At 38.1% G+C, this 17,092-nt stretch overlaps 1 protein-coding gene across 8 annotated transcripts in view; it reads left to right on the top strand.

Annotated features, from left to right (window-relative positions):
• Nucleotides 1-16,890, top strand: part of Csnk1g3 (casein kinase 1 gamma 3) — a 90,288-nt gene extending 73,398 nt beyond the window's left edge. For 4 of the 8 annotated variants that reach the window (XM_052156103.1, XM_052156102.1, XM_052156107.1 and 1 more), the window contains 3 exons: nt 7,951-8,057; nt 8,555-8,578; nt 11,984-16,890. In XM_052156103.1, the coding sequence (XP_052012063.1) occupies nt 7,951-8,057; nt 8,555-8,578; nt 11,984-12,038 (186 nt within the window). In that variant the 3' untranslated portion in view covers nt 12,039-16,890. The remainder of the gene's footprint in view (nt 1-7,950; nt 8,058-8,554; nt 8,579-11,983) is intronic. The other 4 variants (XM_052156105.1, XM_052156104.1, XM_052156109.1 and 1 more) reach the window with 1 other exon arrangement.
• Nucleotides 16,891-17,092: the final 202 nt, after the last annotated feature.

Below are 17,092 nucleotides of genomic sequence, written 5' to 3'. Positions count from 1 at the left end.
CAGTGTAGAAAGTTATTGAAGAGAGGGATGCCTTGAGGAATTGAATTCAGTCCATCTGGGTGTGTGAGAGATGAAACCAAGAAGCATGTAGTCCATCTGGGTGTGTGAGAGATGAAACCAAGAAGCATGTGGGCTGTAAACTGGGAAGGCTTAGTAGTCCTTATTGTTAGGTTTGAGTTTTATCCTGAAGATGCTGGGGAAACAGAACGAGGACTGTGTAAGGCTAGTCATGGTGGTGCATGCTTGTAACCCCAGCACCCAGAGGCAGAGGTGCAGTTCCTCAGGAAAGCTAACCTGCTGGACTAGCTGGAATCCCCAAGCTCTGGATTCATCAAGAGAACCCTTTTTCAACAAAGAAATTGAAAAGCAATAAAATTCGATACCTGATATTAACATCTGGCCTTCATACATATGCAAAACACATATACAAATATGCACACTACCCACACATGTACTTGTCAACACACATGTCCATTGTTTATGTCTATCTCATTTTCCTTGTTTGTTCATGGTGATGTACAATTGTGAGAGTTTCATATGTTGGCTGCTGTGAGTACTTTGCTAGTAAGCATGGATGTTAAGGTATGTGTAGTATCCTGGCCTAGGTGTTTTGGCAATATACTTAGGAGTAGTATAGTTGGATGATATGGTAATTCTTCTTTTTATTTTTGAAGTTCATCTGGATTTCCACAGCGATTATACTACTTTACTAGCCCACTAGAAGGGTATAGTGCTCTTCCCACCCCCATCCTTACTAGCTATTGCTGTTGAGTTTTTGTTTTCTTTTTCTTTTTTAAAGACAGGGTCTCTCTATGTAGATATAGGCTGTCAGCCTCAAACTCTCAGATATCTGCCTGCCTTTGCTCCCCATGTGGGGATGAAAGGGGTATGTGTGTCCCTATGTCTGGTCTTGTTGGTTTATTTGATGCTAGCTGGTCCGATTCAAGATGAGATGGAATGTTGATGTGGTTTTCATTCCCTATTCCCAGCTACTCAAGGGTCTTGGGTACTTTTATGCATTTACCAGTCATTTGTATTTTTTTTTTTCAGAAAAGTGTTAAATTAATTTGCCAATTTATTGCTTTGAATTTTGGTGTTTTAATTTTTTAGGTATTTTTTTAAAATACAAGTTAGATATTAACCTTTGTTCAGATGCCAATTTCCTTTTCTGTGCAGATGCTTTCTAATTTCATCCACTCACAGCTGTCAGTTTTTGGAGGGTTTTCCAAAATATTCTCACTGATGTAGTTGTCTTGAAATGTTTTCCCTTTCTTTCCTTGTGCAGCTTTTGGGCCTCAGATTTTTACATTAGTGCTTTAGTCCATTTTAATTGATTGTTTTGCAGTAGGGTTGATAGAAATCTTGTCTTATTCTTCTATGTGAAGATAGCCAGTTCTTGAACAGGCTGTCATTACTCCAGTGTAGGTTGTGGTTGTAACTGCACTAAGTTTGTGTCTGGACTTGTTATTCTGTTCCATTGGTTTGCATGTTCAATTTTGTGCAGTACACTGCTGGTTTTATTATTAAGGCTTTGTTGTTTAATTTGGCATCTGTACCATCACCATTGCTCTTAATGCTTAAGATGACTGTGCCAGTTGAGGCCTTGTCTTTCCATGTGACTTTTAAGGTTGTTTTCTAGTTCTATGAGGAATGTCATTTAAATTTTGGTATGGATTACATTGAACTTGTAATATATTTGGTCAGATAGCTATTTTCATAATATTGTTTCTGTGAATTTATGATATGGAATTTTTTCTATTGTCTGTGTCTTCTTAAATTTCTATTTTTCATTGTCTTTCATTTCTTTGCTTAGTTTTATTATGAGGTTATTTGTGCTTTGAAGCTTTTGTGAATGAGGTTTTTCTCTGATCTCTTTTCAGCAAGTGTGTTATTGATATAAAAGTATGGATTATATACCCAGCTACATTACTGTGATTGTTTCATAGATGTAAAAGCCTTCTACCAGAATTCTTAAGGTCTTTTGAAGCATAGAACTCGTTGTCAGCAAATGGGGATAATTTCTTTCTTTCCTGTTTGTATGTCTTTTATTTCTTTCTAATGCTGTATTTATCTAGCCAAAACTTTTAAGTACTATACTGAATAGAAGTAGAGTGAACAGACATCTTTATATCTTTATATCTTTTGCGATTCCAACTTAATACAATTTATTTATAGTTTTTATGATGTTGAGGCGTGCTCTTTTACTCCTTTTTTTTTCAGAGCTTTTGTTATGCAGATATGCAGAACTTTGTTAACAGCATTTTCTACATCTACTGAGATACTCATGTGATTTTCCCCCAAGAATATTTACATATAGCATTACATTTATGTATATGTATATAGTAAATCTCTTGTTCGGTTCTATGTGATGAAGTATGTGTAATCATGGAGTGGAGTATGCTTCTTTTTAGAGTTTTTCAATTCAGCTTGAGAATTTCTGCATCCATGTTCATCAGGGAATGGTGGCTGATGTGTTTGTTCTTTCTCTTGTTCCCATACTTTTCTGGATGGGGTGGTAACTAGAGTACGTGGGGACTTGAGTTTCAGATGTTTTTCTTCTTTATCAGTTTCCTTCCCTTAATTTTACAGAACATTAAATTATTTTGGCCTTTTTCTATTCTGTAGTCACAGGTAATACATTAGTGGCTATAACTAAGCTTTAGTGTGTTTCTATATCATCTATGTTTTTTAATTTCCTCTGTTACATCAGCGTGTTTTGTTCTTCCCAAATGGTCCTGGGGTAGAGTTCAAAATAGGCTGCTCATTAAAAACAAGCTGAAATGTACATTGGAGCTAACCAGCAGTCACAAAACTCACAAGACAAAAACACGAAAAGGTACGTTATATCCAGGAGACCGTACACTTGTGCAACAGTTGAAATGTCAGTCAAAGAATCCAAAAGTCTGCTTCTAAAAATAACCAGTGATTCCTAGATGGCCAAGTCCACAATAAGAAAATTAATTCAGGATTTACATAAAAAATCAGTGTTGTAGAAGAGGAAGTGGGTTTATGTTTATACACTTTGGGATGTCTAAATGTTCTAACCAGGATGTCTCCTTAGTGTATGGTGGTGGAGGAGTGAGAGCAGCCTTCAGACCTGCACAGCCACACCAGTCTTCCATGGTTTGTTTTCTTTTTGAGGCATGGTCTCTCTATGAACCCCTAGCTGTCCTGAACCTGCTATATTAACTGGAGGGTCCTCGAACCTACAGTGGAATCAGCCTGCCACTGCACCTGTGTGCTGGGATTAAAAGCATGCACCAGAGCACCTGGCAATTTTCACACCTTTAAAACCTCCCCAACATTGAATTCTGCTGAGACTGCAGGTGTCAGGCATTCCAGTGGCACTTCAGAGTTGTCAATTCTGTGACTGTGAACCAGATACCTGGTTTCAGAGGCTGGCTTGTCAGCTCATGACTGGTTTGGGCTTCTTGGAATTCACAATAATCTTAAGTGGTAGGTCAAGCTCTTAGTGATTAAAGGTGGGTTACTAACTCCCGTACCCTGTGCTGCCCAACTCTCTCTCTCTATGTGCTGCGTGCTATAATTATCTCTTACTGAATGCTACGTGGGCTTGGTGCCAGGCTCCTGGACCTATGATTGTTCCTTGTTATAAGGCTCTCGGGGTAATTTAGCCTTAAACACAAGGTTCCCTCTTAGGCTACTACCTTGCCACCCCACTCAGAGGCATGGGGAGTGGCAGAAAGGACCTCGTTCTACTCTGATGACTTCTTACACCAGAGGAGTCACTATCTAACTCGAACTATGAACTATTTCCAAGGTTTGTCTAAACTGTGTGCTGTTTCTTTCGGTAGGATTACTAGTTTCTTTTCACCAAGGGCTTCTTGTTTAATTTTAGAGGCACTTCTGTGCCCTTCTTCCTTGGGGATTTGGGGAGCAGTGCAGAAGCAGAAGCTGTGTCCTTCCTCTGCAGGAGCTTTGTTTTTAATTGGTAGTTTTCCACTGTATCTTTTTGGAATAGAATCTAAATTTTGTTTTCTTGACTCTTCTTCAGGGTGTCATAAAGAAGGAAGTTTCAGTCCGTCATTTTACCCTGGAATCTTAAAGATTACTTTGATAAAGACTTGATTAAGGGGAGTGGAGTAGAGAGTCTGTAAAAAGTCTTCACCCGAAGCTGAGTGTGTTAGCTCCTGCCTGTAATCACAACGCTCAGGAGGCAGCGGGAGCATTGCCCCAACTCCAAGCCTCACAGCCTGGGTTACAAGTGACTTTACAAAATATTCTGTAGCTGGGTTGCATGAATAGTAGTAGAGATGAGAGGAAGGCGAATTTGGTTGGACCTGGGGACCAGGAAAGGAAGAGCACTGGCTGTGGTTTTCTTCTGTGGATCAGCTCTCCAACTAGCTTTGGTTAACAGAGAAGGCTGACACAACCCCCTTGTAGCTGTGCTTTCATTGTAGTGCAACTTCATTCACCACCATCAAAAATAGGTTCTGTGATAGTGGGCAACTGTAAGCAAAAGGGAGAAGAAAAACATTAAAGACACCAGCGTGCCGGATGACGCTTTACTGTTGGAAAGTTTCTATTTGAGCCTTATGAATGATGTTGTTTTGAGAACCTGAGCCAAGACAGTTATAAAGTCACAAATCATGCAAAAGACAAGTGCAGCCAGGTACTGTTAAGGAAAATGAAAAGAATAGTATAAATTGCTATAATAAGTTTGATTTATTTGCAGGTATAGTATCAGATTCAAATATAGATAATACCGATACTAAAAAATGATGTGAACAAAAGAAACTTGCAGTGGTAGCAAATACACATGGTTCAATGTGAGAAGAGTAATTTTTACCTTGCTGAGAGTTTTCCGTTGTGCTAATTGTGTATAGGCCTTTACTAAAAACATTCCTAAAACAAGTTTCAGTTTTCTGTATCAGATCTTTAATATGCACAGTTAATAATGAGGAACAAAATTGAGTGACTATTATAACTCCATCTTCTCTGCATAGTTTTCTGGGGTGCTGACATCTGCAAAAGAACATTTGTAGAAGGATATAGTCATTGTTTCTATTCTGTAAATAATTCCACACTCATTAGAAAGTTTCCTGGTGAGTCTCATTGCTGTGAATCAGTATGATTCATTTATTGTAATCCCCTGTTTTAATAACAGATTTTCGATAACTTCTCCAAAGATCTGAATGTTCAGAGAAAATGTGATACAATTATTATCTGAACTAGTAAGTTAAGTTGAAAACTCTTCCTTATCTTGGTTGAAACATAATGAAAACTAATTATGGCAAATCATACCTGTGGTTCACAGAATGCCATTTTACTATGGGTTATCTTTTAGCATGAAAATTATCAATTAAGCTCTAGTTATAGTTTTTAAAGTATGTAGTAATTTTTTTTAACTGGCTCAGGTTCTATAACTGTAAAAACATTATTTTAACTGTATCTCATGTATCAATGTGTCATAGAGAGATTTTTATGTATGTTTGTGTGTGTGTGTTTTAGTATTTCTGATACATTTATTGGTTAGCTGTCTATCTGATACTGCAAATCTGTGGTGTTATAAGTAGCTTTATAAATTTTTTTATATTTGGAAAGCACGAATTTGGTTTTGAGAATCCTGAGCTGTGATGGAGAGGCCAGCACATGGGAAGCGGGGGAGCCTGGGCTCCACGGCAGCCTCCATCAGCCTGTCAGCCTCCGTCAGCCTCCTTCCCGCAGACACTGGGACCTGACCCGGCTTACCTGACTGGATGGCTTGTTCTGGAAGTTGCTTGTAGGCTCTTTCGTCCTGTCCCTTTGAAACTTGGTAGAAAAAAATATAGTCAATTGAATTTCTTAAAATACTATGTTTTTTGGGTTTTTTTTTGTCCCAAAGTTAGAATGGCAAAGCAAATGTCTTTAAACATAACAACAGTAAACTATAAGACCTCTGATTATATTCTGAAATGCCAAACTTGAGATTATTTGTCAGTTTTATAAACTTCGCTAAAAAGTCAGCCTGAAGAACTCTGATATTTCAGTCTTCCCGTTCAGTTATAATTCTAGAAATGCCAGCTGAATAGACCCAATCTAGAATTTGACTTGTGAAATTTGAAAAAAAAAAAATGCATTTGCTTAGTTGATTGAGTTGGGCTTGTCTATACCATTGTGCCGTCATTTCTGCTTTGTAAAGTACCTCTGCAAAAGGCTGTTTGACAGTGGTGATGGCCCCCATGTCTAGATCTGTGGCTATATGTATTGAACTCCACGGTTAAATAGACACTGCCCTTTTCTATTTCATAGTCCAGGACATTGAGATTTAGCAAGACCAGGGTGTCTCTCCTGCTTGCCCAGTTCTCAGTGCTACAACCAGCTTTTGGTATAGATCCATCTTAGTACAGAGTGATCAGCTGATGCCAGCAGAGACAGAAATTGTGTTGGAAATTGGGGAGTGAGGAAAGCTTACAGAATATAGGGTTGTTTTTTTTTTTTTTCTTTTTTCAGATTTACCAAGGAAATTTTAAGTTTTAAGTAAACACAGAAAAGATGGAATTATGATAAGGAGTAAATGAATGGAAGAAGTTTAGGCTAAGGAGAGGGTGGGGTGTGTCTTTCCAAGTTTAGAATTATGAGGAAAGAAGAAATAGGACAATTAAGTGAATTTGTAGGACCTTTGATAAATTTAGGAATTTTGTTATTTTTTTTTTATCTTAAAAGTCTTTAATTTTCCTTTGTTACTGGTGATATTTATTTACTCTGACAAATAAGTGCCTGCTCTGTGTCAGGTATTTCAGAGAGCAAGAGATGGGTTTCCTGCTCAGCGTTAGATGTTTCAAAGAGTAAGAGATGGGCTTCCTGCTCTGTGTCAGGTGTTTCAGAGAGCAACAGATGGGCTTCCTGCTCTTATAGAGCAGTTGTGATGGAGGCAGAATATTAACATGGTAGCTAAATCAGGAAGTACAAACATCAAGACCAAAACAAAAATGCAAACAAAAAAACAAGAAGAAAATGGTCATTGTATGCCTGTAGTCCTAGCGCTTAGAAAAGAGGCCGGCAGGTCTCTGTGAGGTCAAGTTCCAGGAAAGCCAGGGCCACACAGGGCTGCCATGTCTCAAAAACAAATCAAATAAAGGCAACGCAGAGAACCAAAAGTAAGGTACAACTTAAAGATTTTTAAATACATGGAAGTTTTAGGCGAATGGTATAAAAGGCTTGTCATAGCTCTCTAGACCTCTAAGATGACAACCCCTAAGTAAAAGGGCAGTCCTAGCAAGTGACAGCGGCTAACGCCGAGGCCTGAAGCTTGGTCTGTTAGAAGCTGCTGAGCTCAGGGGATGATAATAGATCAGTGAGCCCTGCAGATACTAAGTTATGGGATGTTAGCATGGGATGGGCAATACAGCTCTTTATTCTAAGTCAGGTGAGAAGCCAGGAGTAGGGCTTTTCAGAATTATTACAGGCAGGTTTATACCTTTAAAGGAGTGCTCTGGTTGCTTTGTGCACATTAGCAATGCAAGTCAAAGCTAATACTACTAGTTAACAGGTTTTTGTTGGTAAGAGAGGTCGTGTTCTTTAATACTGGAGTAATAGTAGTAATAGAGATAGTAAGAACTGATTGGATAGGTATGTATTTGGAGGAATGAATGCCTCAGGATGTGGGGTCTGAGCAGCTAGGTGAATGGATGGTACTGCTGTTCCTTACAGCAGCAGTGTGGGGTAGAAGGTTCAGGGATTACGGCGTGGAGGAGGGAAGTGAGTCCTGTGTAAAGAGTGACTGAGTGGAGCCTTGTCAGGAGTTACTTTCTAGAAAGCAGCAGAAAATACAAGTTATAAGACGAAAAGGAAGGCTTGGCTTTAATCTACTAATTGTTTTATGTTCCTCATATTAATTTATAATTTAAATGCGTTAATCTTTACTAAGTATATATGATTTTGTGTGTCTGTGTGTGTGTGTGTGCGCGTGTGTTTGATATATAAATATTCTTTCCCTTTATTAACCAGGTTGTAAGTTCTACAAACGGAGAGCTAAACACGGATGACCCCACGGCAGGACGGTCAAATGCACCCATTACAGCCCCTACAGAAGTAGAAGTGATGGATGAAACCAAGTACGTTTTTGTCTTGTTTATTTTGGTAATTTTTTTGGCTCATAACTTTGCACGTTTCAACTTTAGTTCCATACAATTATTCCACATTTTTCCCCCTGTAGGAAATAGTGCACACAAAAGAAGTGATATAATTATCGTAATGACTATTTAAAGTAGTACTAATTTTGTAAATGCATTCTTAATACAAAAATAGTTATTTAGAAACTGTGCTCAAATTTTCATTTAAAATTAATAGAATACTTTTAGCTTTTGATACTTAGGGACATTACATGGATATTACTGTAGTATTAATACCTTTCTATAAGTGTAAGTACTTGGTATTATAGGATTCTGCATGTTTAATGTTACTTGAAGATTAATTTTTAAAAGCTAAACTATAGTAGTGCTGCTTGGAAAACCAATGCATGAAAAACAATGTGATCATTTAATTGTGGGCTATTTTTTGATGATTTCTCTTTCTTCTTCTCTTTCTTTTCTTTTTGTTTTTCTGTGTATAGCTGCCAGAAAGTATTGAATATGTGGTGAGTTCTCAAGTGTCGGCAGGCAGAAATAGCTCCATTGACTATAATTTCAAGATTCAACACTATTTAATGCAAACAAAAAACATTTACTTAGAAATTACAATTGGTAAAACAAAATTATTTGATACCAATAACATTAGCTCTTGAAAAGCAAGAAATCATTGTTGAGGAGCTGTTTTGCCTGCTGCAGCTTTTTTCTCTAAGTGACATAGTTTGGGGCTCTAACTGCGTAGACGGCATGCCAACCTGCTTACGCCTGCACATTTGCTTTGTAGCATGGGAGTTTTTATTTGTTATTTCTTGAATAGAAAGCTGAGTTGTTGAGTTAAACTTTTCTATTTTCTTTTAAATTTTTCTATTTTCAACTTTTGAATACATATTCTTTCCCCCCACAGTATCACTAAAATCTTATTTCATTTACTAACCAATACATTAAAAGTTCTCTAATAGTTCTTAATAATATTCTTCCTGGGGGAAATGATACTAAATTTTATTTATTTTCTGGTCTTTGCCTTCAGGTGGAATTCTGTGTTTAGATTTCTCTCTCAATTTCAAGACAGATTTTAAGTCAGTTCTGCAGTGAACTTAAGCCTTAGATGAGTCAGTTTTAAAGTCTGTCAGTCAAAAACACTCGTTCTCTAGCTGAGAACTGAGAAAATGCTGTGGATACTTCTTTTTACCAAGCAGTGACCTATTTCAGTTACATTTTAGAATTGATTGATGGTGTGACCAAATTTAATATATTTCAAGACACACTTAGTCAGCTATTTACTTGTTATTAAATAAAAAAAAATAACTACAATGGCTTATGCTTGTGAATTTTAGATACAGTGCTAAGACAGTTACTACATAGGGTGGCAGTGTGGCAAGTCTGGTGCACGCACACAGCTTTGCGTTGAGTCTAGGTCTTCTCCTCTGTGTGGTACTTCGTTAGGTTTGTTTCTTTTCCTAAAATGCTGCGAATAATGCCCATCTCATAGGGCAGTAAGAAAAAGCATGGCTGTGGTAAGGCCCTGGTTTGTCTGTCACGTGCACAGATTCTAGCTGTTACCACACCTCTTTGTTTTTCATTTCTGGCTGCCGTTTGTGTTTTTCACAGGAGAAGCCTTCTTCAGCACTGGTCCACAGCAGTGTTAAACCTGCTGTCTGTGTTCACAGCCTTTTAGAGACTGACTTTTGATCCAGTCAGTCTCTTTATGTTGTTTATATGTTCATTCAGTAGCTAACACTGATGAGATTTCAGAATATCTGATTTCACAAACTAGCTGGAGAGACTGCAGTTGTATTAGTGCATTTAAGTATATGTAATCAGTATATAGTATAATAAGAGAATGCTTTATAGAGGTGGCTTTCAAGAATGACGTAGTTGTGATGTCTGTGGGTCTGTGAACATAGACCAGATAATAAGATGACAGTTTCTATCATCAAGGCCATGAATCAGCTGGTTTTGAAGTGACTTTGATCTTTAAAACTAGCAGGGGTTAGTTAGCATTTCAGTTTACTCCTGTGGGCAGATGCATTTATAGAACATGCATCAATGCTGCCCTCTGGTGGTAGTTGCTTTAATATGCCATCCTATTTAGTGGGATTTATTCTAAAAGCTGTGGCCAACTCTTTAACATTGTTTTTTAACTTAAAGGACCCATGCCATTAGAATTCATCTTAAATATGTATTTAGTTTCAAATAAATGCTTGGACATAGTTTGCTTATTCAAGAAAGGTTATTGAACCAATGAGAACTTTGCTTTCCTAACTAAAAGCAAAACCAAAGAAGGCAGTGTGAATACAAGAGCAGCACAGACAAGCTGGCAACGAAAAGCCTGTTTATCAACCTGTGCTGATTGCATTTCCCATTGGAAAGGCGTACATAGTTTAAAATCACTTTTTAGGAGAAAGGTTTTGGAGAAATATACTTAGGAGCTTGAAATGACAAATGATAATAGATAGGGACATTTAATACCGTGAGCAAGAACTTTATAGTAAACAACACTGAAGTTTCACTGGAATATCACTAGATTCTTAAATTTAATATTATAAGTATTGAGTCTATTTCTTTTAAATAACTTTTTTTCAATTTAGCCTTTACCCCGTGGGTGTTGTCTAGTAACTGAAAGATTTCTTTGAATTCTATCTTACCCCCTCCAGCTGAGACCGGCTGCCTTGTATTCCAGGCTGACCCAAGCTCTGTATTAGAGGGTGACCTTGGCCCTCCTCATTCTTCTGTCTCTTCCTCCTGCCTGGTTGAAGTAGCCTGGAGACTGAGTCTGGTCTCTCTCCACTAAGCAGTATTCCATTTGAGTTTCTTCTGATTTTGAAATTTGATCTGAAATTTGAGAAAGTGTTAGGTTCATGTAGTTGAAAGTAAATGTGGCTGATATTTTGACTCCTGAAACAATGTATTCTACTTAGTCCTCGTTGGATGGCAGTAGCTCTAATTTAGGCCTATGAGTATTTTATCATACACACAGACACATATACTCTCACACTGATTGCAGTTACCTCAGTAAGATAAAGTTTGTATCTAGATGTTTTTTTACCTAGGAAAAAAGACAAGGATCAATATGTAGTGTTTGAATTGTTAAAAAAAAATACTATATATTTAAAAGAAGTTTTGAATATATAGTTTTTGAGTTATAACATGGACACACCTTAGCTCTGTGATTTTAAGTGTTAAGTATAAAATTAGTTTGATCAAAATTAAATAACTTACAGTAGGCTTTGACTCAAAATGACTTAAAAAAAAAAAGTCAACGCAAATGGGTCAAGAGTTCATAGGCATCCTCAGCTACTGAGTGAACCTGAGGCCGGCCTGCACCATTTTATAGTCTGTCCCAAAACAAACGTGAAGCAAGTTCTAGTCTCAGTTCTATACTTAATCTATTTTCTCTTTCTGTTTCATAAATGTGGTAGGATATACTTGTTGATTGATGCTGGATTTTTGTTTTGTTTTAGAATCTAAACTGATGTACGAAAACAAAATCCCTAGTAATAAATAGAAGTAATTATTGCTTCTGTAACAGTGGTTTCAGGAATCAAAACTATCCGAAAAAAAAGGGAGCAACTATACAGATGCTTTATACAAGCACGACAGCCCGAGACTCTGAAATAAATATCCTGAATAAAATGAGTCAGAATGCTGTAGTTTTTTAGTTCTTAGAGCAGCCTTAGGACTTCCTGGCTCCTTTTTGTGTTGCACAGAATGTCCTGCTGTCTGCAGGAGGCCTGCTGCTGGGACGCAGTCATGGCTGCCATAGACAGGGCCACTAACTCCCATGCTCTGCTGATGTTCACTCTTATCCACCCTGCACGAGCCTGTTGCTTTCTGTGACCTCAATCACTGTGATCAGTTCAGCCTTGAATAATTTCAGTGTTTCTATAATAATGGAATGTTTTCTTTGTCCACAGGTGCTGCTGTTTTTTCAAACGAAGGAAAAGGAAAACCATACAACGTCACAAATGACTGGACACAGACAGATCCTGGGGAGTCACTTACATGTTCATATGCTGTCTCGTGATTAAAATCATCTCTATAGTGACCACATATATTTTCAAGGACTCACTCTTGAAACAAAAATGTCATACTTTCATACTTCATTTTGTGGTTGTCTTACATCCATCCCCCCACCCTTAATTTAACTTTATGGAAGCTTTAAAATTTTGTCAGAACGTGAGTGCTTTGCCCATCATTGATTGAATGGACCAATGAAGTGGTATTGATGAACACAGTTCCAGAGGACAGTTTCCAGAAGCTCTTCTGTCCTAGAAAACAATACAGGTGTCCAAATGTCAATTAATTGTACCTAATTTGATTTCTTTATGTCTTCTATAAAAGCATAATCAAACAGGAATTTTCTTCCCACTGGATATTACAGCAGAGAAAACAGTTGCCCAAATATTAAAAACAACTTTCTTGAACAGTTCCTGTTTTGTGACATCTGCATTGATTTTCGTGTGACTGATGGTACTGTTACTCATGAATCATATTGACATTCTCTCTGTGAAATCATGGTACAGCCACTGCCCAGAGGTACTGAGGAAAACGTACTGTGGGATTGGCAAGCTGTGGCGGTAAATAAATCAGCAGTGTTGGAAATGTGAGCTCGGCTTCTGTGGCGCCCTGTGTGAAGTGCAGCTGCAGAAGAAGCAGGCGCGCCGGGGACATTTGTTTAATGTCACTCTCTGCTTCCAGATGATAATATATAATAGATGGCAAGAAGTGAGTACTGGAGAAGTAATGTATGTGAGAGTTTAAAAACACCCTAAGGAAAGGGTAAAAATGTGAAACTTGTTTCAGTGTGTAAGGCTGGAGCCCCTTAAGAGCCTACTGCCCACTGGCCACATTTGTCTCAGAAGCAGAAACCTGAGGACGTGCCATACAGTGGTGGCTGCTTGTGATGTTGTTCTTCAATTAAAGAAAAGAATCATACTCCCAGCAATAAACCCGGGTCTCTGCTGCCCTCTGCACATTAGTCTCTCTTCAGCTGTGCTAGTTCTCTGAGATCCCTGTCTTGAGCATAAAGTCGATGATTGGAGAATGTTCTGGAGAGGGTGGGCTGGGTGCTTTGCCTCCATAGCTTTCACAGTGCCTGCATATGAACAGCGTCACGGTTCTGTTACTAGCCAACACCATTCCACTTTGCAAGTGTGCTTTGTTTTACGCCATAAGGACACAGCATCCTCTTTGTCTCATCATCAGCCGGGCTGTCGCGAGTTCAGAGCCAGGCTAGAAAGACGCTGTTGATCGTATCACACATTCACCTTCTACCCAGAACCTTGCCCCTCCCCGCGCTCCTTCTCTGTCTAAGTGTGAACCTTCAGGTATGCTTATTTATTTTTTTGTCTCAAGGGTAACATTTAAACTATGTATTAAAGGAAATGAATCCACATTTTTTTACTTCATTATTGAATTTACAGGTATTTAATTGTATTTTATAATTTATTTTTCTTATTAGCCAAAAGTTCAATGTGTTGCTTTTGATAAATTGGGCACCCACATAAACATCCCAAATCAGGATATTGTTTATCTTTTTTCTTGATTTTTGAAGACCTACACTCAACTAAGAAAACATTTACTGTATAATTTGATCAACAGTTTTCATTCTTTTTGTATACTGTCATGATATCTAAACTACAGGAGTTAAATACTGATTTTTTTGTTTGTTTGTTTGTTTGCTTTGAGCAACGTAGATGGATATTTTGGCCATTTATAATGTGAAACCACTTCTTTACAGTATTTGACCAAATTTGTGTGTCTATGATATTTGTAAATACATGTGATATCTGTATTTCTTATCATAAACCTATTTAGTTTTATTCTCAGTAGGGTTTTTTGGACTGTACAGTGTTTATATGATCTGAACTCCTTATACATAAGAAGGTGTGTATATTAATCCAATTATGGACTTAAATATTTTAAAAGTATGAATACCCTTATTTGCTGCAAAGGCCAGTGTGTAAACATTTGCTTTTTAGCAATATTTTTAAGTGCTCCATTTTAGTGCTGGAGAAAAGTCTTTGGCACACAGACTGGTCAGTAATAGGTAATGCAGGTATGTTCAGGTAAAGCCAACAATGTTTTGCATTTTTATGCTTCTTTTCTGTCAACACTAATGAAATCAACATTGCCTGAATGTCTGAATACTGAAACACAGCCCTGTTTAAAAGTATGTAACTGAAAAAGAAATAAATAAAGGTAGTTTTTTTAAACTCGCTCTTTCCCCTTTCCTCTAACCACGAGTGAACTAATGTTATTCAGTGCTGCATAGAGCTTTAAAAATTAACTTCTGTTTGTTTACTACTTACTCTAAGAAGCAGAGCAGAAGGAAGCAGCTTTTGTTACTTGGTTTCTGCCTCTGTTCACTGGAGCACAGTTTGTAAGGAGCACATAACAGGAAGGATGCAAGCTTTGCTTTCATTTATTTTTATTTTTATTTTTTATTTTTTTTTTGAGTTACTTAATAGAACAATTAGGTAAAGCTGTCCTCTAATAACAGTGATTTTTATTTCTGGTTTGAAAATGAAGTCATGCTACTTATGAAAGTTCACTGTTAATTCATTTTAAGCGAATAAAGTAATTTCAGATGAGGAACATAAATATATTTGCACCAGTAATTTGACTTCTCCATATGGTAGGTCCTTTAAGCATTTTACCAATGTGTTAATGGAGCCTTGTTTACTGAAGGATAGATACGGTAAGCACGGTTGGGCAAGCAGAACCACTTTGTCTGCAACTAGTCTGTGTTGTTGAGCCCCAGAGCATGGAAGAATGGAGAACTGGGGAGAAGACTCAGCAGGTGCGAGCGCTTTCCATACAAGCGTGAGGGTATAAGTTCAAATCCCAGGAACCTCTGTAAAAGCCCAGTGCACGTGTTACTCCAGCATCGTGCCCTGCAATAGCTGAAGGCTCACTGGGGCGTGCTGGCTGCCAGCCTAGCTCCAGTCTCAGTGAGAGGAGCCCTTGTCTCCGATGGAAGTAGAAAGTGAAATGCCCTTCTCTCGGTTCTGTGTGTGTCTTAAGGTTCCTCTTGCTGCAATGAAACTTCATGTTCAAAGCAACTTGTGGAGGATAAACAATACAGTTCATCCTTACACTTCCACAGCATTGCTATTCATAGAAGGAAGTCAGAGCAGAAACCCAAACAGTATCAGCCTGGAGGTAGGAGCTGATGCCGAGGCCGTGGAGAAGTGTTGCTTACTGGCTTACTCTCTCCCTGTGGTTTGTTCAGCCTGCTTTCTTATAAAACCCAGGACCCCCAGCCCATGGACGGTCTACCTATTGGGCCCAGGACCACAATGGGCAGGGCCTTCCCCATCAGTCACTAAGAAGAGGCCTTACAGGCATGTCTACAACCAGATCTTACGGAGGCATTTTCTTCATTGAGGTTCCCTCCTGTCAGATGACTTTAGCTTGTGTCAAGTTAACATGAAATTCTCTAGTACAGTATGTATATGATGACACACAGGGCCAGGAAAATGATCTGATAATGACATGTAATCAGGTTTTAGCTGGAGAACGTAGTCTGATTTTAGAGTGAGTTCTAGTCTCTGTATTTGCATTAGTAAGAAGCTTTCAACAGCAAATGATAACCCAAATCAAGCAATAAGAAGCAATATTTCACTGAACTGTAAAGCCCAGTGCTAAAACCAGCTTCTGGTCAGTAATCTTGGTGTTAAAGCAGCATCTGCCTTCCTCTTATGTCATCTTTGCTTTACTTTGGTGTTCCCAATTTTACTTTTTCAGAGTGAGGGAGGGTCAACTGGCTGTTCAGCAACACGAGACTTTGATGGTTCGCTCTTGATAACCAAGTAAAAACAGCAATCTCTCAGCAGGTCCAAAAAGTTTCCATTTTTGTGGAATGGAGCAAAGAACTGTGGCCAAACAGTTGCTGTGCTCCTCATGGTTGGGTCTGAGCCATAGGCCCCTGTTTAAAGAACACTTGAGAAAGGCACATAAAAGGACATGAAGATAGTTAACAGTGGTCAGATCTAATGCTTGTAAAAACAAACAAACAAACAATCCAAAACCAACAGCAACAAAAATGCTGCCATTACACAAATGCATGTATACATGTGCGTGCACACACACACACACAGACACATACACACACATGCAACAACATACACAATATGTTTAAATGCATAGATTTAAAATCGGTATGAATGGATGCTCTAGATACATTAGGAATGCTTGAAAGTAGATTAAAAGAGAAATGCTGATGATTTGGACAAGGGTGTTTACCAGCAGGGGAAAGAAAGATAACAAATAGTTTCATTATTTAAGTTTCAGCACACAGAAATGAAACTGTAAAAATCACTTCATTAGCCTCAAGTATCTCACTTGGGCAGTTTAAAAGATAATGACATATTTTGTTTAGACATGAACATCAGGGGGAAAATGTGAATGCCCCCAAGTTTGGTATAGGATATGGTAAATTGGAGGTTTATATATGAATATAAAAAAGTACAGGATGTAAGTCTAAAACTCAGATAAAATGTGAAAGTTATCTGCATGATATTGGGGCAATATTGGTAACACCTATTGACTTACAAGAAGCCAAGGAAAACTACTCAAAATCAACTTGCTTGTTTTTAAATCAGTTATCGGTGACCATACTTGTCTTTACAACTTACTCTTGCAAAGCTTAGTGGGCACAAACATGTTCCTTTCCTTGGGTTGTTGCAGTCAAATGCCATGAACTCCATCCCATAGCTAGTGAGTAGTAGCTTTCAACAAACAGATGAACCACTCAGGAAGTTCTTTGTCCCTTTAACCTAAATCAATCAATCTCTCTCTCTCTCTCTCTCTCTCTCTCTCTCTCTCTCTCTCTCTCTCTCTCTCTCTCTCTCTCTCTCTCGCATGTAGATATGCTTGGTGCCTACTTGCATGGGTGAATAAATCCCGCTGTGATGAAATTTTGTTCTAGTTTTCTAATTGTCCTGATCATTTCTTTTTCTTTGTGATGAGAACTTACTCTGGTAATATGGAAATACATTCTTTTAAGACACCTAAAGTAT

Source organism: Apodemus sylvaticus, chromosome 13 (genome assembly GCF_947179515.1).
Source record: "Apodemus sylvaticus chromosome 13, mApoSyl1.1, whole genome shotgun sequence".
Lineage (NCBI taxonomy): Eukaryota > Metazoa > Chordata > Mammalia > Rodentia > Muridae > Apodemus > Apodemus sylvaticus.
This window is presented reverse-complemented; position numbering and strand designations above follow the sequence as displayed.